Source organism: Xyrauchen texanus, chromosome 10 (assembly GCF_025860055.1).
Source record: "Xyrauchen texanus isolate HMW12.3.18 chromosome 10, RBS_HiC_50CHRs, whole genome shotgun sequence".
NCBI classification, from domain to species: Eukaryota; Metazoa; Chordata; class Actinopteri; order Cypriniformes; family Catostomidae; genus Xyrauchen; species Xyrauchen texanus.
In genome coordinates this window covers 17707100-17731882 of record NC_068285.1, presented here as the reverse complement: position 1 = coordinate 17731882, position 24783 = coordinate 17707100, and the positions used below count along the sequence as shown (strand labels likewise).

The following is a 24783-nucleotide window of genomic DNA, read 5'->3' as shown; positions in this document are numbered from 1 at the left end:
TCTCTGTATTGTTGACAGAATGCTATTTTTTTTATATAAATCAGGGCATCCATAAAGGCATGTTAGTGTGATTGATGTCTAAATTCTGAGGAAAGATAAACTGTTGCAAGCTGATGGTCTGTTGAGAAATGCAGCCAGAAGCTAAAAGGTGAAAAACAGAATATCATTAAGATGAGGAGTTTGTCAACAACAGATGAATTCTCCTCAGTAGCGCAACATCTGTTCACCAGAATCAAATGCACCAATGCACACCAATGAATTGGTCTACCCTACTGAAAAAACATCTTAAACCAGCCTAATCTGTTTTAGCTGGTCTCACAGCCTGTACAGTATGCTGGTTTTAGAGGGGTTTTGGGCTTTTGTCAGGTAATAAGGCTGGGAAACCAGATGGCAAATTTCTTCTTCCCAATGGTTGAACTGCTAGAAGTGTGTATGTTAAAGCTGAAGTGTGTAATTCTGCTCCACTGATGTCACCAGATGGAATTGCAAAAATAATTATTGTTGTCAAAAGAATTGCCTGAAAACTCCCCCTGTCTTTTATTTATCAGAAAACAGGTAGTACCACCCTAAACACACACCAGCTGTGTCATGCTGGTTGGGATGCAAAAAAAAAAAAAAAACTAAACAAAAAACCAACAGAGCAATTAATTAAATGTGCCTCAGTTTTAACACTTTTCAGTATGTCATACTAACAGTTTGCTCTGTATTTTAAGCTGTGATCCAAGAAAGTATTTTAACATTGAAAAAAATACACACTTCAGCTTATAGAAATGGACAGGTCTCACATTTATTGCACTTCATGCACGAAAATATGTACAATCTTCTGATCTGTTTCAGTTCAATCCAGTCTTCCGAGTCGATTCGTATCCCAGCTGCAATTTGGCTCTCTTAAACCTCAGATCTCATCTTAAAATGATGCATTGAATCTTTACTGAAAAAAAAATGCTGACATTTTTCTTGATGGGGATTTATTGTAAGCTATGGATGTAAGGCTACTGTAGCAGTAAAATATTTCATAATGCACACTTATATGGAATTAGTGCTGGAGGGAGTTCCAAAAAAAATAGCCCTTTTATTTTTCGAAAGCAGCTGGAAGGCTCTTGTGGCGATGATTCATCCCTTTTTTCCCTCTTTCTTTAAATATTTTCAGTTGGGCGGGAGCGTGTAGCCTCAGACACACAGTCTCATTGATGAGAATGTTTGTTTCACTGTGGGTATCCTAGCCACAAACCCACTCACTCGCGCAGGCTCACATAAAGTCACATGAACCCAGAACGTGTTTACTCGTTTAGCTCCTTTTCCTCTGTTTTTCCTAATCTAATCTTTCTCTTTCTTCTCCCTTTGCCCCTTGTTTTTCTTTCTTTCTTTCTTTTTTTCTTTCTTTCATACGCACTCTTTTCTCTTTCGCCTCCATAGTTCCAACCATAAAAACAGAGCCGCACGATGACTATGACCTTCCCCAGATATGTACGCCGCTCCATCCTGCCGGGTTGGCTTTGCATCCAAAGCCCTACTACAGCCCACCAACACTGACCCCCATGATGCCTTCAGAGCAAAGGCCCTGTGTCACAGGCTCATTCAGAACCAGCCCTCAAAGACTGGTGGCAAAGCCCACCTCCTTATCTTGCTTCTCCTTACCCAACACCAGCCCCAAACTCCAAGACCTCTCCCCACCTCACCTTTCCACCAAGTGCCTATCAGCAGGATCAAACCTGGGGCCCCAGTCTCCTACGGTCCCACATGTCTCCACCATTCAGCCCACACCTGGACGCTATCCACAGTCCATCATTTACCCAACAGGAAGCGCTGCGTCCTCTCCAGGGTCCCATCCTTCCACTCCAAACTCAGCACCAGAACTCCCCTTCACTCCCAGCCACAGTTTGACACAATCACAGGGCACCAGTGAGGCCCCGGCTTTAGCTGCTCAGATAACCAAAGCACCGGTGAGGGGTGGATCATCCCCCCTCATTCAAGAGGAGGGAGAAGCCCCCACAATGCTGGCTGTCAGCATCAAGCAGGAACCGCAGGAACTGGATCAAATGTACCTAGATGATGGTAAGTGACAGCACAATATTTCAGCTCAATTTAGTGACCATGCATCGTAGTCTGGTGATGTAATGCCAAACAGATGGTTCTAATTGCTTGATGTTTTTGCCTGAGTGCTCCTTTGCAAAATTAGGACTTTTAAGATCATGCTCAGCGTTAACCGTATTGCGACGCCAGCAACAGCTCTGTTCCATGTTGTTTAATATAGCAAGAAAGACATTAATTAACTGGCAAGTTAATGAATGACTCCATCAGTTTCCCTTGAACTTTGCATTAAATTTAAAGCATCTGTGGGAGAAACGTTCAACAGATGGATATATTTATAATATTTGATCTATATAGTAATTAAGGGATATAATGTACAGTCAACCACAAAATAAACCCTGACACGGGTGTCAGGATTGGTCTTGTATCACCCTAATGGGGGTTTATTTTGCGATAATGATCAACTGACTGTGCATCATGCCACTTAATGATCAACTGACTGTGCATTATGCCACTTATTACAAGACTGCTTACCAAATAAATGAATAAATGGACATGAGATATTGATTTGCATTGAAATTGTTGTTACAATATGTGAAAAGGAAGACATTATGTAGTCTCAAAACCACTGAACTCAACCTCCAGTCATCTTATATTAAAATTGAATAAAATATAAGTGAGTGAAGTTATTGTTTTTAAACACCCTGTTAATTCACACACAAATTTTAAAAAATGGAAATATAGATTTTTTTTTATTACTTTTTATTTCCATTAATTTGTAATCTACTTGGCTACAATGACTTTTTGGATGAAATGGTGTTTCCTCTAATTTAAAATCACTTATGTCATTTCTGAGCAAATACACAATTATCAAGATATATATTGAATATCGTTAATTAGCTGAAAAATATTGAGATTTATTTTTTGGAGCCATATCACCCAGCCAAACACAAGTATGACAGACTACCTGAAATGACCGGTGAAATATTACATTGTGATTATTAGATTATTAGATTAGACTGCTGAATACATGATTGACCAATCAAAATGGAATATTCCAGATACCTGTGTAATGATAAAAGCTAATAAATAATGGTTCTTTAGTGTGTAAGCAGACATGGTTGATTTGGTTTATTTAATTTTTTATGGGTTGTCTTCTCAAAATTATTACCTATAATTTCTCCCCTGGCAAAATATAACATATTAGCTGAGCGCTAACATGGCTTCCCGTACCATTAGAATTTTGGATTGCAGTTTTAAGGGACGTTTCTGGTGGTGTTTGGTGTGCTTGTCAGTCACTCTCATTAATTTGATTTCAAACAGAGGCGTTGTTTTACAAGCTACAGCATTTTCAAACACAAAATTGTTTACCTATCATCTAGTATTGAGGTATTTACAAATCTTTAGATCTCATGTCTGGGTTGTAGAATCCAGAAAGCTATTTTTAAACTGCTTTGCAAACTAAAAGCTACTTATAATTTAAACTTAGTTAAACTACAGTCAAGATACACATTCATAAAATGACATTAAAGTGTGCAATAGCTATCATATAATATCAAGTATTTTTTACAATAAGAGCAGTATTTATTTGGTGCAAAAACAAAGAGGATCCTTTGTCAGGGTAACAGCAATAGCATTAAACTTAAACATGTTAATTTACACTAAGCTTGAAAACACTCTATATAACTGTGGTATAATTTAAAGCATAGTGATCAGCTATTATAATAATTTGCTGTAAAAAAAAATAAGATGTAAAAAGAAGTTTTCTAGTTTAATAATCTAAAACATGTCTAAAAGTTTATCACAACCAACCGCTTTTCCAATACTGAAGTCTTCATTTACTGCTCACTGTTTCCTCCGATAGGGTCCTTCTCTAGTTTTCCTTTGGTTCTTTGAGGAGGGGTTACAACCACTTTTTCCTCATGGAAACTCTTACAAATGCTGGCTGCAAGTCTGGCTCCTGGCCTTCACCAGCCAATAGATTTGAGGGGCCTCATTGCAATAAAGCACACTGACTTGGCTGCTGTAGACACAAGCCTGTGGACTGAGCTCTGAAGTGGTGTCCAGCTCACTCGAGCCAAAGCAGTAGATCCTGCTGTAACGGAGGGGGTCGCCACAACATGTGACTCAAGAGCTGGGTTCCCCATAAGAAACCACAACAAACTATCCAGTTTTAGCATGCAGGATTGTTAAGAAATACACATTGGAATGGTCAGCACTAAAAAGGAATAAAAACGAAATGTTTTTCGTTTTAGTTCGTTTGAGCAAAAAAATATTTTATTCATCCTGGTTCAGAAGTTCCACAGTCTTCTTTCTAAATGGTAACAGTTAGAGCAAAATAAAAGAACGGTTAATAATGTTCTTTTTAAAGTGACAGTACTCTGCGCTAAGAGGTGGGTGAAAAAACAGTTGCTGTGTTGATCTTGCAAGAGAAACAAGCAACCTGGTCTGAAAAAACAAGCCCAAAATAAGCCACTTACCCCTTCAAAGTCAGTGAAAATAAGCAGTTAATATTTTTCCTGTGTGGTGGATTTATCAGCATAGAAATCATAACAAGCATTGAGTTAATTAACAGATAAAGTATAATTTGAATTACAAATCTGCTTCTCAGTCAAAACCGGATAGCATCAAATCTGTATTAATGCAACATGTCTTACAATAATTCAGTGAAGACTTGGAAAAAACTGAGAAATGTACTTTTTACCTCTAATAATTTTTTCTTTATATCTGGATCAGCTGTGCATGTATAGTACATGTAGTAATTATACATAGTTGTTAAAAAGGATTTCAATCACAGAATGCGACATCCACAATGCAGTTAGGCAAAGAAATGTGTGATGATAAGTTTCCTTAAGGGTCAAAGCACATGTTTAATTTTTTCAGGCAACATAAATTGCAGTTCAAAAATGTACAACCCTTTGGCCTTTGGTTTCATATAAAAATTATAAAGTTATATATGTTAATAGTTAATGTGTTATGAACAAACCATGAACAATTGTAAATGTAGAAATCAACATCAACCTAGATTAGTTGATACTGTAAAATAGATTGTTAGTTTTAAATTTAACTTATTTACTAATGTTAACAAATAGAAACTAATTTTAAAGTGTCACCAAAATATTTAATTGGAGCTTGAAGAGGGCGAATTCAGGTGCTCTTGAATTTATAGAACTGCTGTTGTTATCCAACACACTGTTCATTTATGACCATATATGGCTGAAATGTTTCCAAACAAATGGCGATGATCTCTAACTTTTGTTCTCTAAACTCTTTTCGAAAGAAATTCAGCTTTCTATGCTTGGGTGACACCATTTTTTCCAAGTAGGATGTCCTGGAATAACATTTCAATAAACCAATCCTATTTTAGGGATAGATTTAGGGTCAGGGTTTAGCTTGTAGCTGGGGTTTGGAGCTTCAACAACAATATTAGCAACTTGTGATTTTGTGTGTACTTACTAATTAGGGATAGGTCTGTGTTTGTTTTACCGCAAAGATGTTGCAGAACCAACAAAATCCAGGATGCAGGAACATATCCTGCATGGCTAATTCACAGTGGCCATTGCCTAGACTTGGCTAGACCATTGGCTGACACCTCAAAGTCAGTGATTAACAGTATCAGAACTTAGTTGTATTGGTAACGAAAGCCAATAACATTCTGTAGTCTGTTGTTTGGTCAGTCTAACATGGTTTCTGGGGAACATATACCCATGTGAGTCAGTTGTGGTGCTACTTATTTTGGAGACAAAAAAATCCCAGGCAGCCGAGGTCTGTTTTTTTTGTCTTCTGCTGATTAGAACAATTAGGACTTCTGGGAGTGCTGCCACTTGTGGGCCCTTAATGAGGCTAGCAGCACTGGTTGGATAATTGTTTGGTAGTTCCTTTTCCCCCATTGTTTCCTGAAGGTAGAGATTGGGCCAGGTCTCTGGACTCTATCACACTGTTCCAGCTGCTGCTTATCCTGGTCCAACAGGAAGCAGGTTCTTGGATTACCTCACCTCCACTTATTCACTTCCCAGTAAGAGTCACAACAGAGAAATTCTCACAAATTATCCAAATAATATTTTTGACTTGTTGATGAACAAATGTTAATCCTGTGGAAAAGACCAGCTTTTTCCAGCATGTATTCCCATGATGGTCCAGACTTGATTTTGCTGGTCAAGCAAGTTAAGAAACGTGTTGGGGACACCAGAACATCATCCCATGTTGGTTTTTCTAGCAGGGAAGGCCTTTTTTTCTTAACTGGGTCATAGGAAGATATATGAAAGTTGTTCTGAGCTTTCGAGAAAGCCAATGTTTTTGATATTTGGTGCAGTGGAAACAGTGGATATGGATATGTAGGTTAATAGTGGTTAATGGATCAAATCTGAAAGTATTCTGGACATGTTATCTAAATGTCAGAATCAGAATGGGAAGGAACATGAAATGTATGCCTGATGGCATGACTACTGTGCTCCTTCCTGAGTAGGGCTGATCTACAGTGATTCATTTCTGTCTTTGAGTACTTTAGTTTTCAAAGTTTTTAAGCGTTTAATGTGTTGTTCAATTTGCCATCCATTTTACATGCAGAGCACAAAATAAAGCCTAGCTGGCTTTATCTAGCATGGACTCTATAAACTATGTTAATGCGTTATCTTCGCTCTAAAACATGCCATGTGCCGCAATACCTCATGAGTCACGCTATGCTTATTGGCTCAAGTCAATATGAAGAGCAGTTATTGGGCTCACTTTGCCAACATAAACACCACCAAAGCTAAAGTCAAATAACATTTGTGAGGTTGGTATGTTTAGTTGCCATCTCATATTACAACTATTACTCTGGATCCAGTCACTTAACACATCACCCCCTGAATACTTTCATTAGACTTCTCATATGAAATATAGCAGCAAAATGGCATGTATCTGTTGGTGTACAAAAGCAGTTGGTCCAAAGAGTCACAACCAATGCATGACTCACCAGCTGCTATCCTTAGCCAAAACCCCAAACCAAAATTGTTGACCAACTGTTACTTTGAAAATAATTAAAGATTCCTTGGTCTTTTCAAAATGTTTGCATATGTTTCAACACCTACTGAAGTTATCTTCATTTACTATAAGCACACTGCACAAGATGAAACTCTTTGTAATGTAAGTTGTCAACTTGGCTCAATATAACAGTATCCCTGGAAGTCACTCCTGCTCAACATAAATATCTTGATTGATTTGTAAATGTAATGTTTCAGTTTGTTCTATCCTCAGTGGTTCGCTTTCTGAAATATGAGTAGTTAAGGGATCTGTGTGTATTATTATTATTCAGACCAGTGAGGCGCACAGTTTAAATGGATTTGGGAGATCATCTGAAAATACGATCAGGTCAACGTAAAGTGAATCCTCAAGGGAGCTATGAACAGAGTCAGAGATTTACTGATTTCACTGATTGCTGTGCAATGTGAACACCTATCTAAAGGTGAAAGCTGAGAGTGTAAGCTAATTAGAACTCATGTAGATATCATACCCATAATATTAATCTATGTTAAGTCTCTATAGTCTTATAGGTGTCCCATTGGTCAAAGGTGCACTCTGTAATTTATTGTTATTTTTTACTGATTGCTAAACTTTTAGACAAAGAAATTGCAATAGCAGAAAAGTCGTTTTGAAAAATATGTTTAAAATAATGTACTCTAAGAAGATGAAATGAAGATTAGTCATATCAGTCTAAGAGAAAATGTGCTTTATTCATTTATTGCTATATTGAGATCACATGACTAGCCGATTACATGTCACATGACTAGCCGATATTACTCGCTTTATCTCAATAATCACCTGTAATTGGATGCTTTCACCAGTGGAATAAATCAATCATATTGACCTCGGATGACGCATTTTTACAATGATATAACTGAGAATTTCTGGTTTTGCAAGATTCTACCTCTTTGCTGCTATGTGTCAACATAAACTGAAATTTAATTGAGTGCACCTTTAATTAAGCAATAAGGTACTGAAGGCCTTGCTATTTCAGAATCAGAATTAGCTTTGTTGCCATGTGTTCTCACATACACAGGGATTTAAAAAAATATATAATAATAATTTTCATATGTACATGAGATATTTATTTACATTATTGCACTATGGGGGAGTCCTGAAGGCAGTATAATTGTTCATGTGGAAAATGGCCTGAGGGTTAAAACTGTTCTTGTGCCTGGATGTCCTGGCGCTCAGTGCTCTGTAGCGCCGGCCAGAGGACTACATTTAAAAGAGGGATTGGGCAGGGTGTGTGGGGTCCAGAGTGATTATACCTGCATGTTTTTTTTTTTTTTTTGTGTAAATAGTCAAGCTTTAAAGTAATAGTTCACCCGAAAATTCTCTCATCATTTACTCACTCTTATGCCATCCCAGATGTGTATGACTTTCTTTCATCTGCTGAATTAAAATAAAGATTTTTAAAATAATCTCAGCTCTTTTGGTCCATACAATGCAAGTGAATGTGTACCAAAATTTTGAAGCTCCATAATCACATGCACCGATCAGCCACAACATTAAAACCACTTGCCTCACCTAGAATCGCGAGTTTGAATCCAAGGCGTGATGAGTGATGCTATTCTTCTCACCACAATTGTACAGAGCTGTTATCTGACTTCCTGTAGACTTTGTCAGTTCGAACCAGTCTGACCATTCTCTGTTGACGTCTCTCATCAACAAGACATTTCCATCCGCAGAACTGCTGCTCATTGGATGTTTTTTGTTTTTGGCACCATTCTGAGTAAATTCTAGAGACTGTTGTGTGTGAAAATCCCAAAGAGATCAGCAGTTACAGAAATACTCAAACTAGCCCGTCTGGCACCAACAATCATCTATGCAATTAACTAATCTGCCAATCCTGTAATAGCAGTGCAGTGCATAAAATCATGCAGATATGGGTCAGGAGCTTCAGTTAATTTTCATATCAACCATCAGAATGTGGGAAAATGATTTGGACCATGGCATGATTGTTGGTGCCAGACAGTCTGGTCTGGCTGATGTCAAAAGAGAATGGCCAGACTAATTCGAACTGACAAAGTCTACATTATCTCACATAACCGCTCTGTACAATTGTGGTGAGAAGAACAGCATTCTGAGATGCGTGTTGGCACTTTTTTTGGTGGCACAAGTGGGACCTACACTAATTGTTGGGTCTACTAGTTAGAGCAGACCACTACACTGTTGAAATTCAGTACTTCTGAATATCTAAAAAATGCTTTTGCTAACCTCCTGCTCACCATAAATTATGTGTATAAAATGTTATTGCATGGAGGCAGTCTTGCAGGTATTTCAACCTGAACTCCTCTGTTTTCACAGTTGGGATCCTAGTGATTCAAGAGACTAGAAATGTAATGTACAAACTCCCATTTTAGTTGTCTCTCACCAAATTTTTCACGAAGACGTATTGGTGTAATTTACTCCCAACTGTCAAAGGTTCCTAATTGTTTCAGCATGGACTGGTGTTTGTGTGGCATGTGCGATTATCACCCCATAATTCGACCATCTCATTCAATAATCTTCTGTTCACATATTAGTGCTATTCCATCAGGAAGCTACTGGCAGTAGCATATCATATTCTATTATTCTTAAGGAAATATTTATTATTTATGATGCTGTAAAATACAATATATGTTAATGCCTTCAGATTCAACAGTGGGAAAATATCTGATGTGTTGTCAAGGAGTTAATTCTTTTACTTATTCTCAATATATGTGTTCCCTGGGAATCCAACCCATGATCTTGGAGTTGCTTGTGCCATGCTGTACCTTTTGACCTACAGGAACAGGAATTTCAAATAGATCTTGTTAGCTTAGACAAGGTATTGATGGCCTAAGGTGTTAGAAGACATAGCTCTCTTTATCTTTGGAGAATGATCCAATGTCAGTAAGGAGAACAGAGTGAGAACGTGGCAAAGAGAAACCAGGAGCCTGGGAAAAGGCAGTGTCAGCCCTGGGTCAGGTAGGGTGGGTCCGCCGCGCCTCATAAGGAGATGAAAGACAGACTCTGTTTCATTGTTTAGAGGGGACGTCAGCATTCCTGACTCTTTTCAGTCCCTTAGGCAGTTTGCAGAGGGAGAACGGAGGTCACGGTTCATTTGAAGGGAATTCCTCAGCAGGCTTCCTGGTCTTGGCTTGGAGCAACATTAATGGGGAGGAAATCCACTTCCTCCAGCTCATGTGCGCCTTCTCAAGCTCTCCGTCTCTTTCTCTCTTTCTTTGTCACAGCCTTTAGATTGTTTGGATTTTTAGACCCAAGTTATTATAATTTTTTTCATTCATGTATGGATTGCCATTGGTTTTGTTTAATTTTTAAAGCTGAAATGTGTAATTTCTGTACCACTAGTGTCACCATACTTCCCATAGGTTTCTTGAACTCTTCCTCCAAATGCCATTGGTCAGACAAATAGATAGTCCAGCCCTAAACTAATGCCATTGGTTGAGCCAATTCTGTTATGTCGGTCTGGTCGGAATGCTCAGACAAACAGAGCAATATAGAAAAGTGCTAAAGAGCCACATTGATTACACTTTTGGGGCAAATCAACCTGCAGATGGCTTTCTTAAAGTTGACTACATATAAAGCTGGGATAGGAGAAAAATTACACGCTTCAGCTTTAAAATGTAAGAATGATTGGATTCAAGATTCAAATTCAGCTGCTTTGATAAAAACACATGCAGCTTGTCTAATAGTTATCAAATGCTTCCTGCAGGTCCTTACATCCATGCTAAAAAATTCAAGGGCCGACTGAAGTGGTCTGTGTCAACCGTAAGGGAAGAGGAATGTGCTGTTTTGAAACAGATAGAGCAACTGATACTGTTGCCTATCTACAGTCCTCAGAGGTTTGAGCACTAGCAGAGGTTGAGAAATGCGAAAGCAAATAATTTCTCCCTCAAAAATAATCAAGCCCAGTTTCAAATGAATTCAATAACTTAAAGACTTGAAAACTAAAAGTAATGTGGTGTGTTGGTCATACAATAATCCCTTTGAGCTGCCTGTAAAATAACATGTCAGCCGCTAGTATGATAGCATGCTAATTCTAAGAGGCAGTCGCATCCGGTTTCCCCAGCTATCGCACAGCGAATGAGTGCCAGGCTGTTTTTGTAGCCTGAAGCCATGCACAGTCACTTCCCATGCTCCGGCCAAAGAACACAGCTGACTGAAAGAGCCAGGGTCCTTGTGTTTGGGAAAACTCAATGACAGATAGAGGGCAGGAAGATAGCTAAGTACACGAGACCTTCTAATCTTTCTGTCTCTCAATCTCAATCTCAGAAAGCCACTCAGAGAAGTTTTAATTACTTTTATTTAAAGTCAACTTCAGGCCCCATTTAGTTTTTTGTGCACAATTCACAACTGCACAATATTCCAAATAAAACAAAATGTCCCACCTCTAAAACAACCTTCCTGTCACCTAGGAAACATATGTGTGAATGGGAAACATAACGTTAACCAATAACCAAATCGTTAATTAGACATATTTTAAACTGCTATTGTATGTAATAGATGTGAATTCTGTCCATATTTAACCTCCTTAGACCCCCGTGAGACTGCTCTGTACAATTTTCATTTCCCTTTCTGATTTGTAACTAGTAGCACCTAATTAAATAAAACAAATCTAACGCAAATAGTTTTCCTAAAAATGTATGTCCACATATGTGGACAGCAGAACTAAGTTGTGCAATTTTAAGTAATACCAAGCTATAGAAAGTTTAAATTCATCAAATAGTTTATGTGTCCAGGGGTGTTGGTTTTTCACGTTTTTGAGACATTATAAGTTACAGCTAACTTTTTATAAAGCTGAATTAATAGTTCTTATTAAAAGTAATGGCCAGCGCCATCATCATTAAATCGCTGCCAACCATGAAAAAATGACATTTTGCATAATACAATTTTTTATTTATTCACTGATTATAACTCTCCCATGTTGAGCAGTCCTAACATCATCTGCAGCCTGAAACTGAAATTTTTGTTGGATTTGAGATGTGAATGCACTTAGCTGCATAGAAATCTATAGCTCGCTTGCTCTCTATTTAGGGAATGACTTATCCTCCAGTGTGCTGTCTGTATGCACTGGCCTCAGAACAGTTAGAAATGCACCTTATTTTCATCCTAACTCCATGTAAATCCTCTGAAAGCAACATTTTTCAGCTTTTTCATGAATGCATTTATTCTCAATGTGAAAATGCATATGAAATATATAGGAATGCATTTACTAATGTTAATGAATAGAACCATATTGTACAGTTATAATAAAATAATTACAGAGTTTATATAAAAGAAATTAAGCAAATTGAGATATAAAAATATTCAGGGAATGCGTTCCTAATTTCAACATATGTGGACATCATGTTTATCAGCGCGCTGACACGCAAAAAAGGAAAGGATTTTTTAAAGCCACATTGACATTTCTTAAGAGAAGCACTTTTGTTGTCGCTACGAAATCAACATCACGCTGGTGTGTCACGTGACGTGGTGCACCAGAACTTTAACACTTTAGTGACAGTGTAGAATCTTGCTAACAGTTTTCAGTCAGTATTAATTCATTTCAATTATGCGTTGCATATAGCGAAGCCAAAATAAAACGTCCACACATGTGGATGCGGGGTCGCACAAGGATAAATCTGATATATGGTCATGTATGAAAATGCAGTATATAAAATTATAGCTCATTAATTCCACTAGTAAAAATATGTTACATAGATGAAAGTTTTTGTGATATATTTATAAATGTACTGTAAGTTGCATGTATGTACATGTATGTGACTTTTTATATTAGTGAAAAACATAAATTAAAACATATATCATAATTGTGTCTTGCATATCAGATTTCTGTGTGGGTTGTATGGAACACCCACTTTTCACGATTCCAATCAATTCCTGCTTTTCTCCTACATTTTTAATATATGTATTAAAATAATAGATTTCCTTAAATATTATATTTCAACTGGAAATATGTTCCATTATGAAATTAAAATGGGTTGTGAGTATCGTTTCATGTTGACGTAAAATATTTTGGATGGTTTTTCATATCAACCATAAAATAAGCACCTATACATTGTCTAGTCTGTGTAAGAGCTCATAATTTGGAAACCACTGCATTTACTTTAAGCATAATATATGTGTACAAACAATTTATAAATATATTAAAAAGAATGAATTCACATATATTTGACATCTTAAACGTGCTAAATGACATCATACATATAAAACACAAATACTATTGATATCTCTGTGACATAAACCGGCTATCAGGGAGAATTTACAGTGTTTTGTGAAAGTCTGTTTAGCAAAACCTTGCTGAGGGGATAAAAGATATTCTGCATATGAATAATTTGTTCTGGTGTGTTCCTTAAGTAATGTGAGTTCCAATTCTTTTCACAGTTAATGAAATCATCAGGAACGATCTCTCCAGCATCTCGGTGCAAAGCCATGCATAGCAGCGGAGGGTACCTCTGAGAAGACCACAGCCAAAAACTCTTCAGAATACTACATTTCTTCTAGAAGATGCAAATCAGCAAGACCTGACTCTGATAACACAGATTTGCAAACAAACTTTATTATACACAAAGATCCATTCAACATGTGGCCATCAGAACTGACTGAACTTCCCTTGATTTATTTCCATGAGGGACTGAAATCCAGCCTTAAATCACAGAAAAACAAGTGCACTTCACTTCAAAATCGATCAGCCTGTCCTGCCAAGATAGCGTGTGTTTTGTTTTGGACCAAGTCGTCTCCCTATTTCTTTCCCATTTACTTTCTAGTACTCTTAAATTATTACTAGTAATACTTTTTAATTATTACCATAAGTGCAGTACACAACCGTGCATGCATATTTTTAAAAAGAAAATCTGCAAATCTGATGTAATGTTGAGAAATTTGGAGATAATCTAAAAAGTCTGGATCACAAATCAATAACTTTGAAGGCCAAAACCAGACATGACACATGCACAATTCTAAATTATAACCGAAAGCATTTTGTTTTGGATGCATGTGTGTGTGAATGCAAGGGTGCATGTCAACACACTCTTTTGTCTATATGTTTTTGTATACTGTATTATAATCCAATGACACAGATAAGTGTGGTTAAATGAAGATGTTCATTGTGAAGAAAAACATTGACGGCTGATTGCCTTTGTGGATAAATTTGTCAAAATATCATTTTGAAGCTTCGACTTGTTAGTAAGCCCAAGATTCATTTGCCTTAATCTGATGCCGAATTGTCTTTTTTGTTGTTTGACAGCAGATGTCTGTGCCTACTCATGTCTTACTAGCCATTCCAATGTTTATAGCTTTTTTATTAAATATCAGGTAAGATAACTTGTTAACTGGAATTTTTATGTAATAGAATAGAAGTTATTTATTTGGAGTAAGCTGGAATTAATCAAATGCAAGCCATAAGGGAGGTATAGCAATTCCCTGATCGGTCCCATTTTAGTGGTGACCAAAGAATGACTGGCATTGTCAACCATTCAATATTATTCTAGCAATTTCAAGGCAAGATAATTGTTACATTAGGCTGTGCTCTTTTGAACTGCCTATTAACAGCTGAATATTTGTGTATGTCTTACTATAACTGCCTCTTATGACCTGATGGTTTACTGCACTGTGCCTTAAAGTGTTTTATAAGCAGGAATACTTTTATATGTAATTTTGTCCTCTAGTTATAGATGTAATGCATGTTTCTCAGCATATAATGAGATTTTGTACTGGGGTTTTAGTTCCTGTACATTGTATCCTTTGTCTTTAGGTTATTAGGCAATGTATGCACTTTAATTTGTATTTTTCTTTACTGGGATCTAAAAAAAATCCCACACATTTTGTTTGTTGTTTATCTTTTTTGACAATCAGACTTAATTCACAAAGGCGATATACCCTTTCACAGTGTACCAACAATCAGATTCATGATATTGTTTTTCTTTCAAGTATATAATATGTATTTAATCAATGCTTGTCACATTTCTACAGAGTATTTTTGTTTCAATACCCAAAATATGCACAATAAATTCATGGTATGTTGGCTCTTTTAGAGGTGAGTAGTTGTTTAGTGTTAATATACAGCGGGGTTCGAAAGTCTGAAACCACATTGAAAATCTAGGATCCAAAGTCTGATTTAATCCTTGTTCTGTTCATCCATGTTCATTCAGTTTAGTTATTAGTTATTAGTAAAAGTTATTCATTTTATGAAAAGCCTGCCATGTGTCATGCACAAGTAATGGCTGTTGCTATCTGCTGGAGAAAAAATATATATTTGACGATTTCATAGCAATGTCAATTACATCCTATAGTTGGCCTCAGTTTTTTTTTAGGTTACAAACTGGTAATAACAAGGGTATTGTGCTATAAATGTGGTTCATGTGGACATTTATAGTGTCCCCATAATTTAAATTGCTTAAAAAAAAAAAAACATACTAAACGATGTTTTATTGAAAATGTAAAAATGCAGAACGTTTTAGTGAGGGTTAGGGGATAGAATCTATAGTTTGTACAGTATAAAAATCATTATGTCTATGGAGAGTCCTCATAATGATTGCCACACCAACGTGCGTGTGTGTGTGTGTGTGTGTGTGTGTGTCTGTGTGTGTGTGTGTGTGGCAATCAAATTGGACAAAAACATTTTTCTTTTACTTTTTTAGGATTTAATTTTTTTTCAAAGCAATAAACATTAAGACAAAAAATGAATAACAAATATGTATGAGTTTGCACCATTTAAGTACAAAAATGTATTAAATAGACAAAATGACTGCCATCTTACAAGTACATTTTTTGAAAACAAGGACATGTTGCACCAAATTTGTCAAAATCGATCAATCATTTAAACAAACAACTTCAAAATGATACTTGATCCTTATTTTTTCTAAATAGAACAGAGTCTGGAATACTGATTTAAATGACAAGTCTTTTGTCCAAACTGTTAACAAATTTAATATGTCTGTGATCTAATGTTCCGTTTCACAGATAAAGTTTCAGCTTCATCTCAAGATCGCAATGCCTCATTAAAAATGCAGTGCTATTGTCTGAAACGGTTTTGTGGAAAATGTGGAAGATCTCTTCCCCATGTGCACCAGAGAGCTGTGCTTCCAGAGTAGGAACTCTGGATGGATTGAATCAGAAGCAGCTGTTCTATCAGGCTTTGAGCCAAGCACCCTGTGACACCTGCAAGGCAGGCACAAATATTTTCCATGGGTTTGAATCCCCAGTCGCACAGCCATGGTGACAATGCACAGTCAGGGTGGGGTGGCTCATCAAAGCCAGTGCCCAAAAATAGCCACTCTATTAGTAGGATGGGTGAGGATTTTTAGAGGGCCAAGAAGACCAACAGCATTTGGTAAGTGTCTGTGCTCCTCCTCTTAAAAAATTGACATTTAGTTATTGTCTGTTAACCCCCTTGTCGTTCCAAACATGTAGGCCCTTTTTTTCTTCATGGAACTCAAAAGGAGTCTTTTTGGAGAATCTTTTCACATCTATTTTCCAAACAATGTCTGTCAAGCTCCAAAGTTAGGTTATTGCTCATGGAAAATATTTCCCTCCACTGCAGCACTCAAATCTAAATCTCTTCTGTTTATTCAAACTGCTGTGTTGCATTTGCTTATGACACATGCAAGAACCAATGCTGTTTTGACATTTATGACGACAAACCAGAGGGGTTGCACCATTTTTATTCTGAATGTGATCAATTAGATTCAGATCTTCAGTGGAGGGCACGATTACCAGTGATTATTACACGGGTCTCGATTATTATTGCTGATTGGCACCATCTAGCGGTCTGATTTTTATGAGTAACAACCGCACATTCGGGGATCGAGTGGTTGTGACGTAGTGGGCTGAACACATAACTGGTAATCAGAAGGTTGCTGGTTGGATCCCCACAGCAATCTACATTGTGTCCTTGAGCAAGACACTTAACTCCAGGTTGCTCCGGGGAGATTGTCCCTGTAATAAGTGCACTGTAAGTCGCTTTGGATAAAAGCATCTGACAAATGCATTAATGTAATGTAAATGAGACATATCAGACCACTCGTTCAGATATTACAAGTCATTTTACCTATTTTGTGGATCGCTGTGCGATATCTACAAGTAATTTAATAAAATAATAGCAACTCAAATCAATGTTTCATGTCCATATATTTGGCAAGAAGTCTAAACATCAGCAGGGCTCTGACGTAAACTGAAGATGGAATTCAGCTGTTGAGTGGTTTCTTCTGACGTAATTACATAGTTTCAACTTAAAATAAATATTTGTAAATATAAACTCAGCCATAAAAGAAACGTCCCTTTTTCAGGACACTGTATTTTAAAGAATTTTCTAAAAATCCAAATAACTTTACAGATTTTTCTTGTAAAGGGTTTAAACAATGTTTTCCATTCTTAATAACAATAAACAATTAATGAACATGCACCTGTGGAACGGTCATTAAGACACAAACAGCTTACAGATGGTAGGCAATTAAGGTCACAGTTATAAAAAAACTAAAGAGACCTTTCTACTGACTCTGAAAAACACCAAAAGAAAAATGCCCAGGGTCCCTGCTCAATTGAAATGTCCATACTGTGAGACGCCTAAGATAATATTACAGGGAGACAGGAAGGACAGCTGATCATCCTCGCAGTGGCAGACCACGTGTAACAACACCTGCACAGGATCGGTACATCTGAATATCACACCTGCGGGACAGGTACAGGATGGCAACAACAACTGCCCGAGTTACACCAGAAATGCACAATCCCTCCATCAGTGATCAGACTGTCCACAACAGGCTGAGAGAGGCTGGACTGAGGGATTTGTAAGGCAGGTCCTTACCAGACATTACCGGAAACAACGTCGCCTATGGGCACAAACCCACCTTCGCTGGACCAGACAGGACTGGTAAAAAGTGCTCTTCACTGATGAGTCACTGTTTTGTATTACACTGAGGCCTGTACTCTGGAGGCTCATCCTGACATGACCTTCCAGCATGACAATGCCACCAGCTATACTGCTCGTTCTGTGCATGATTTCCTGCAAGACATCAATGTTCTGCCATGGCCAGCAAAGAGCCCGGACCTCAATCCCATTGAGCAAGTCTGGGACCTGTTGTATCAGAGGGTGAGGGCTAGGGCCATTCCCCCCAGAAATGTCCTGGAACTTGCAAGTGCACTGGTGGAAGAGCGGGGTAACATCTCACAGCAAGAACTGGCAAATCGGGTGCAGTCAATGAGAAGATGCAATGCAAAAAACCTTTTTTTTGGTTCTTGTTGTTTTGACAAGTCTTCCAGGAGCTTCACAGTCATTGACATGTATGGAAAATAGCTCCTCCCAAAACAATAACTGTCCCTTTAAGGTCATTTTCTTAAAGGAATAGTTCACCCAAGAATGTTAAATATCTCATAATTTACTCACCCTCATGCCATCCTACATGTGTATGACTTTCATTTATCTGCTGAACACAAACGAAGATTTCTGAAAGAATATCAATCATACTTCTGGGATGATTGAGAGAATGATGATTTGATGATAAATGATGAGAGAATTTAAATTTTGGGGTGAACTCTACCTTTAAATGTAATTTATCATAGTGCCAAGGAAGTTGCCCTGTCGAGTATGAGCTAAGTTTCAATAAATCGCTTTAAAGTCTTAAAACTCACATGTGAGCCCCACATCCTAAAACATATAACTATCGTCCTTCTAAATGTCTTCTGTCCTTACTGCTAATTGCTTTAATGGCTCGCTGGATCAAAGCAAGATTATGGCGGTTCTGCGCACACTTGTCTCTTCCAGTTTATTAAAAAATCGGTAATAAATGAAAAACTGAGAAAAAGAGCGGCGAGGATTATCTTTTCAACGCGCTGAAATAAATCTATAGAATTGCAGATTTCTAAGATGAGTGTGATTTGTTGTATTCTAAAATAATAGCCAAAACATTGGCGGACTGGCCACAAAATATTACTGAAAATAGCCATCCGTGATTGTCATTAGGATATTCGCTTATTCAGCGGAGAACATTACCAAGTTATCAGCGCTACCTAGTGGTCATTTTATGAATCTGCCATATCAGGCATTGAAGTTCCCTTTAGACGTGTTCAGTCATAAGGGTGATTAAGATATTCCACAGAAGCTTTGAAAATAAACAAATGGATAAGCAAGAAAAACATAAATAAAACAGGCCAGCATAAAAAAATAATAATAATATTATGGATACTTGGGTAGTTGATGCATACAGAATGTGTCCAATTTTTTTTTTTATTAACTACAAGATTTTATGTAAAAAAAATAAAATACAATTTAGTTAATTTTAAATGGCCCTGCTTGTTCGATAAATCTTTAAAATATCACAGCAAGTCAAAACTGCATGCATAGTAATAATAAATTAAGTTAATAAATAAATTACAAATTAAGAATAGTGAAAATACTGTTTAAAATCGTTGAAGATTTTGCAAAAATTATCTTGCAGTGGTTTTGCAAAACACAATTCCAATTTCATCAAATTTTCTGAAGTGTTGGGACAACAAGTGAACCACACTGGCAAACATTAAGCCCAGGTCAGCTATAATGAAAGTAGATTTTCACAGAAAGATTTAATTTTGTTCTCAGGACAAGGTTATTTTTCATAAATGTCAGGTTGGTGCAGGTGGTCACAGGTGTTCTAAATGTTCCAAATCTTATTATTAAACACAGTATAATTATACTTTGTCAACCAAAATTATGGCTTGATTTATTTTTGTTTCTAAATAATGTGCCTGAAGAAACTTTCTTGGTGCTATGTGCTATGGTGATTGACAGGAAGGCTATATCTGTCTATTCAAATCTTCTATCATTTCCATAACCACTTGTGTATTGTTTATCTGTGTTTTGTGTGTAAATGATGCATCATGAAATGTCTTAAACCATTACTAAAGACGTGCATACAAGATTAAAATGTGTCAAATTTAGCATCTTTGCATTTGTTTTTCTAGCCTAATTAACGTAGTAAAATGTATGTTTTTCATTGTTTCATCTTGAAATAAGTGTGTTTGCTAATGACCCCAGTGCTAAATAGCTTTTTTCTATGGTAGACAAATACATTTATGTTATTGGAATTAACAATACATTTATGGAACTTGGTGCATCACTTTCTTGAGATAATAAAGCACATTCATTTGAATTAATCTTTTTAAATATTTTATATGAGCAGGACTATGGCAGGAGTAATATGATTAGTCATTACTTTTGGTTAAAATAAATTTTTAAAGCTTTTTTCTTGGGAACTTGTTTGAGCAAGATAGATTATGGCCAAGTGCTATAGGGCCTGCGCCCCAGGGCCTCCGAGCACCAGGGGCTAGAAACCAGTGAAAATTAACAAATGACAGTGTGTTGTGTAGGACTGATCTGTCCTTGGGTTTTAAACAAAACAGGGATTAATAAACCACACAGTTCGATTTAGAAAAGAAAGCTATGTTGCACTGAGCAAAGCTGTGGTTAGGCCGATTCATATAAACCTATAAGAAGCAGTCTCAATGCATAGGGTAATATTAATGGGTAGTATTATTTATAGAACCCATATCTTATAGGCAATTACGGTTACATGGATCCCCTGAAAAAAAAAAGGCCATACACATTGACCAATGGGAACATTGACACTGCCCAAAACGTGGAGCCCAACTGCACTACTATTCCACACCACACGAGGGCGCTGTGACCATCACGTAAGATGACAGCAATCATCACCTTTACTCTGCATAGCATGAAGATAAAAAAGAATCATGCCAACAAATGCAAAACATAAGTTTACAATCATACTCAACGTAACATTACAAGTGTCAATCTGAGTGAATATGTTCACGTGTGAGAAGAGAAAGAGGGGCAGTGGTGGCTCAGCGGTTGAGGCTCAGGGTTACTGACCAGAAGGTCAGGGGTTCAATCCCCAGCACCACCAAGATGCCACTGTTGGGCCCTTGAGCAAGGCCCTTAACTCCAGGTTGCTCCAGGGGGATTGTCCCTGCACTGTAAGTCGCTTTGGATAAAAGCGTCTGCCCTTTTACATAAATGTAAATGTAAGAAACAAAAAAAGTGATACAATTGAACAGTTCTTCGAAGTAAACAAATAAGAACCCTACACACAAAATGGTCCCTTATACTTGCAATAAGGACCGCTCCAGTGGTCTCATTAACTAGCAGAGAACACGGACTCAGCACTGACATGCCCATTAGGTATACATGGTAACAGTGCCAATAGAGGTGAGAAGTCCCATCAGCACCAAAGTCCTGTTGGGAATGTGGGCATTGGGGAAAATTATTTATTAGCCATTATGAGTAAAACTTGCCACAAATATATCTTGATCTTTCTCGATGTTTGTGTAAACGCATATTTAAAATTCTACCACCATTCTTTGCTATGATACTTGGGTAGTATAGCCTACACATCACATCTCAATGGACTGATCAAGATTTTTGTTTAAAATTCAAATGAATGTATAAGGAAAAGTGTATATTATGTCCTGTAACTGGTCACCATCTTTTTTATCTTTAACTAAATGATAAAATAACCATTTTATTTTTAAATGGCACTGAATTGAGACAAATTAATTTTTAAAAGTACAAATATCCCAAATAGTCTCTCAATTAAAATTAGCTCATAAAATCTGCATGCATGTCAAATAATAATGATCAAATAATAAGATAAATATTGTTTAAAAAGTTTTAGATGGACTATAGCATATTTACATTTACGCATTTGGCAGACGCTTTTATCCAAAGTGACTTACAGAGCCCTTATTACAGGGACAATCCCCCGGAGCAACCTGGAGTGAAGTGCCTTGCTCAAGGACACAATGGTGGAGGTTGTGGGGTTCGAACAAGCGACCTTCTGATTACCAGTTATGTGCTTTAGACCACTACACCACAACCGCTCACATATCACAGCACAGAGTATGACAAACTGTCCACTTACTGATGCAGTGTGCATTAGTGCACTCATTGTTTACATGGCCATGGAGACTTTTAGGTAATAGCAGCATAAAGAATTTCAAGACTGATTTAGTCTCATTCAAACTAATATTTCAGTGTAAAACATAACAATGAAGCAAGCCACAGGATTAGCAACATTCAATATAGGGGCAGACCAATGACAGGCCTGGTTTCCATATGATAGACATGAGTATGACAGCACTGATGGTAAAACAGCATTGGTCAGAGCATTCACCCAGGCAAGGATTATGTAAATGTATACCACCAGCAGCCAGGTGTATGTCCCTGAACCAGACATTGGGCATCTGAAGACCCTTTGGAGAAGAAATCGTTGTTTTTTGTTCAGATCACTTATTGGGTTCTCCATTTCTATTAGTTGCTTATGCTACTGGGGTGCTCTCGAGTCACAGCTGGAAGGTAGTTTAAAAGTAAGAAAGCCACTAAGCAAACCACCATCATGGCTGTCAGGAAGAAAAGTAGGCTTCAACTGAAAAGTTGGCTTCTCTTTCAGACCCATTAAGATACTAAGCGTTAAGACTCTAACTGTTTCATTGGATCTGAGGATTTGAGATACATTGACACCTACACCTTGAACCATTGCCACCAAAGCTGGGACAAGACCACTCAGACATCCTCCTACATTATATGAGGTGAGATACTCCGCCTTGAACTGCATCATGATGGGAATGTGCATCACGGATGACGTGCAGTACACTATGGAGATGAAAAAGTTCAGGAGCAGGAAAGGAATGCTACACTCCACGCCTTGGAAAAAAGGCCAGGAAGAAACTGGCCAGGATCCCAAAACACACAATGAAGTAGATGTCTGCAGTCTCTTTGAGAGTTCCTGGGCAGAATTGATCCATTAATGTGACAAACAAAGGGCCGATGTTGATGTTAGATCACAGAGAGGTAGGATGGAAAAGACCAGCCCTCAGGTATCTGTGGAACCATCAGAGACAGCTTCACCCAAAGTCCAAAGATGGTGACCCAGGAGCCCATGCCAAACAGGCTAGCCAAAACATGGGTGAGGATGGCCATACTGATTTAAATCAGTATATTTCATGACCTGGATGAAAAAAATAATACATAATTAGTTGTATAGTTGGTAACAAACAGACCCAACATTAGCAAGAAAAATAATTTCTTAAATTAATAATTGTTCATCTACAATGAAGAATTGACTGGCCAAATGACTGAATTAAATGAGAGAATTACTTCTAAATCGGTTCTTACATTCCAATGATTCTTAAAATTGTGTAGTCAATTACTTCTGATGCAATTATAATTGCACCCAGTAAATCTATATATGTCAGAGAGGATTACCCATTGTGTCCTTGATTTAATCCACGGTAGCTCCACAGGGGATTGGCCTTTCATTTAGAAGAATCATCTGCTAAAACCAAGTTACTCAGTAACATCTGTAGTGAGCTGGGCATTGTCTAACTAACACTTTGAAACAGTGTCAAAGTATTTTATGAACAAAGTCAAGAAGATTGTTTTTATTTGAAGCAGGTCCATCAAGCACAACTCTTTAGAGGGGGTTGCAATGGTCTATAATAGACTACAATAGTCATTTTGTCCTATAACAGTGCAGTTATACAAGCAATAGCTGGAGATCAATTATATTCTGGTTGAAATATACAGTACAAACAAATATAAAACATGCAATATTTGATCCATGCATTATGGGGTCCACTGGGCAATTTTAAATTAATAAAATGTTATTGATCATAAGAACGGTCATGAAACATTTGACAAAACTATTTTTAACGTAATATTATGAACTAGTGCATATGTAAAATTAAAAATGTTACAAAAATAAAAACATTATTTAACAAAGAATAAATTAAGGAGATATATAAGAGCGTCCACATACTGTAGGTGAAATCTTACTCACAGGCACAGCTCTGAGACTGATCATATGGAGATGATCCCTCCCAATAATTTCAAAGATGGAGAGAAACGATACAGGAAATATACCAAAAGTAGAAAGTAACATTTAAAATGAATAATAAAAGTCTGGAATGTGAACATGAATGGGGTTTGCTTAAAACATTTAGATAGATTGTTTCCTTTAGATTCTTGATTTTTGAATACAATTAGTTAAAAGTACGGATATCCCATCTCATTTAATTTGATTCTAACTTTTTTTTTAAAGGAAGCGATGTCTTAACTTACTTTCCACTTTATTATAAATAAAATATAACACAAATTCATTCATTACACGTGTTATTTATATAATATGTTGTAAGTGGTTATTGAAAATAAGATCATGTTTTTTATTTATTTTTTTATGTACAGTATAATATTCATATATATATATATATATATATATATATATATATATACACACACACTCACCTAAAGGATTATTAGGAACACCTGTTCAATTTCTCATTAATGCAATTATCTAATCAACCAATCACATGGCAGTTGCTTCAATGAATTTAGGGGTGTGGTCCTGGTCAAGACAATCTCCTGAACTCCAAACTGAATGTCAGAATGGGAAAGAAAGGTGATTTAAGCAATTTTGAGCGTGGCATGGTTGTTGGTGCCAGATGGGCCGGTCTGAGTATTTCACAATCTGCTCAGTTACTGGGATTTTCACGCACAACCATTTCTAGGGTTTACAAAGAATGGTGTGAAAAGGGAAAAACATCCAGTATACGGCAGTCCTGTGGGCTGAAAATGCCTTGTTGATGCTAGAGGTCAGAGGGAATGGGCCGACTGATTCAAGCTGATAGAAGAGCAACTTTGCCTGAAATAACCACTCGTTACAACCGAGGTATGCAGCAAAGCATTTGTGAAGCCACAACACGCACAACCTTGAGACGGAT

At 37.1% G+C, this 24783-nt stretch overlaps 1 protein-coding gene and 1 pseudogene across 1 annotated transcript in view; one reads left to right on the top strand and one right to left on the bottom strand.

The window, feature by feature from the left end:
• The window catches only part of LOC127651028 (nuclear factor of activated T-cells, cytoplasmic 1-like), a 43703-nt gene extending 28665 nt beyond the window's left edge, over positions 1–15038 (top strand). The window contains exons 9-10 of the mRNA XM_052136727.1: positions 1417–2055; positions 13402–15038. Of these exons, the coding sequence (XP_051992687.1) occupies positions 1417–2055; positions 13402–13457 (695 nt within the window). The 3' untranslated portion in view covers positions 13458–15038. The remainder of the gene's footprint in view (positions 1–1416; positions 2056–13401) is intronic.
• Positions 15039–20541: 5503 nt separating this feature from the next.
• LOC127650846 (riboflavin transporter 2-like) lies at positions 20542–22984 on the bottom strand (annotated as a pseudogene).
• Between the last annotated feature and the right edge of the window lie 1799 nt (positions 22985–24783).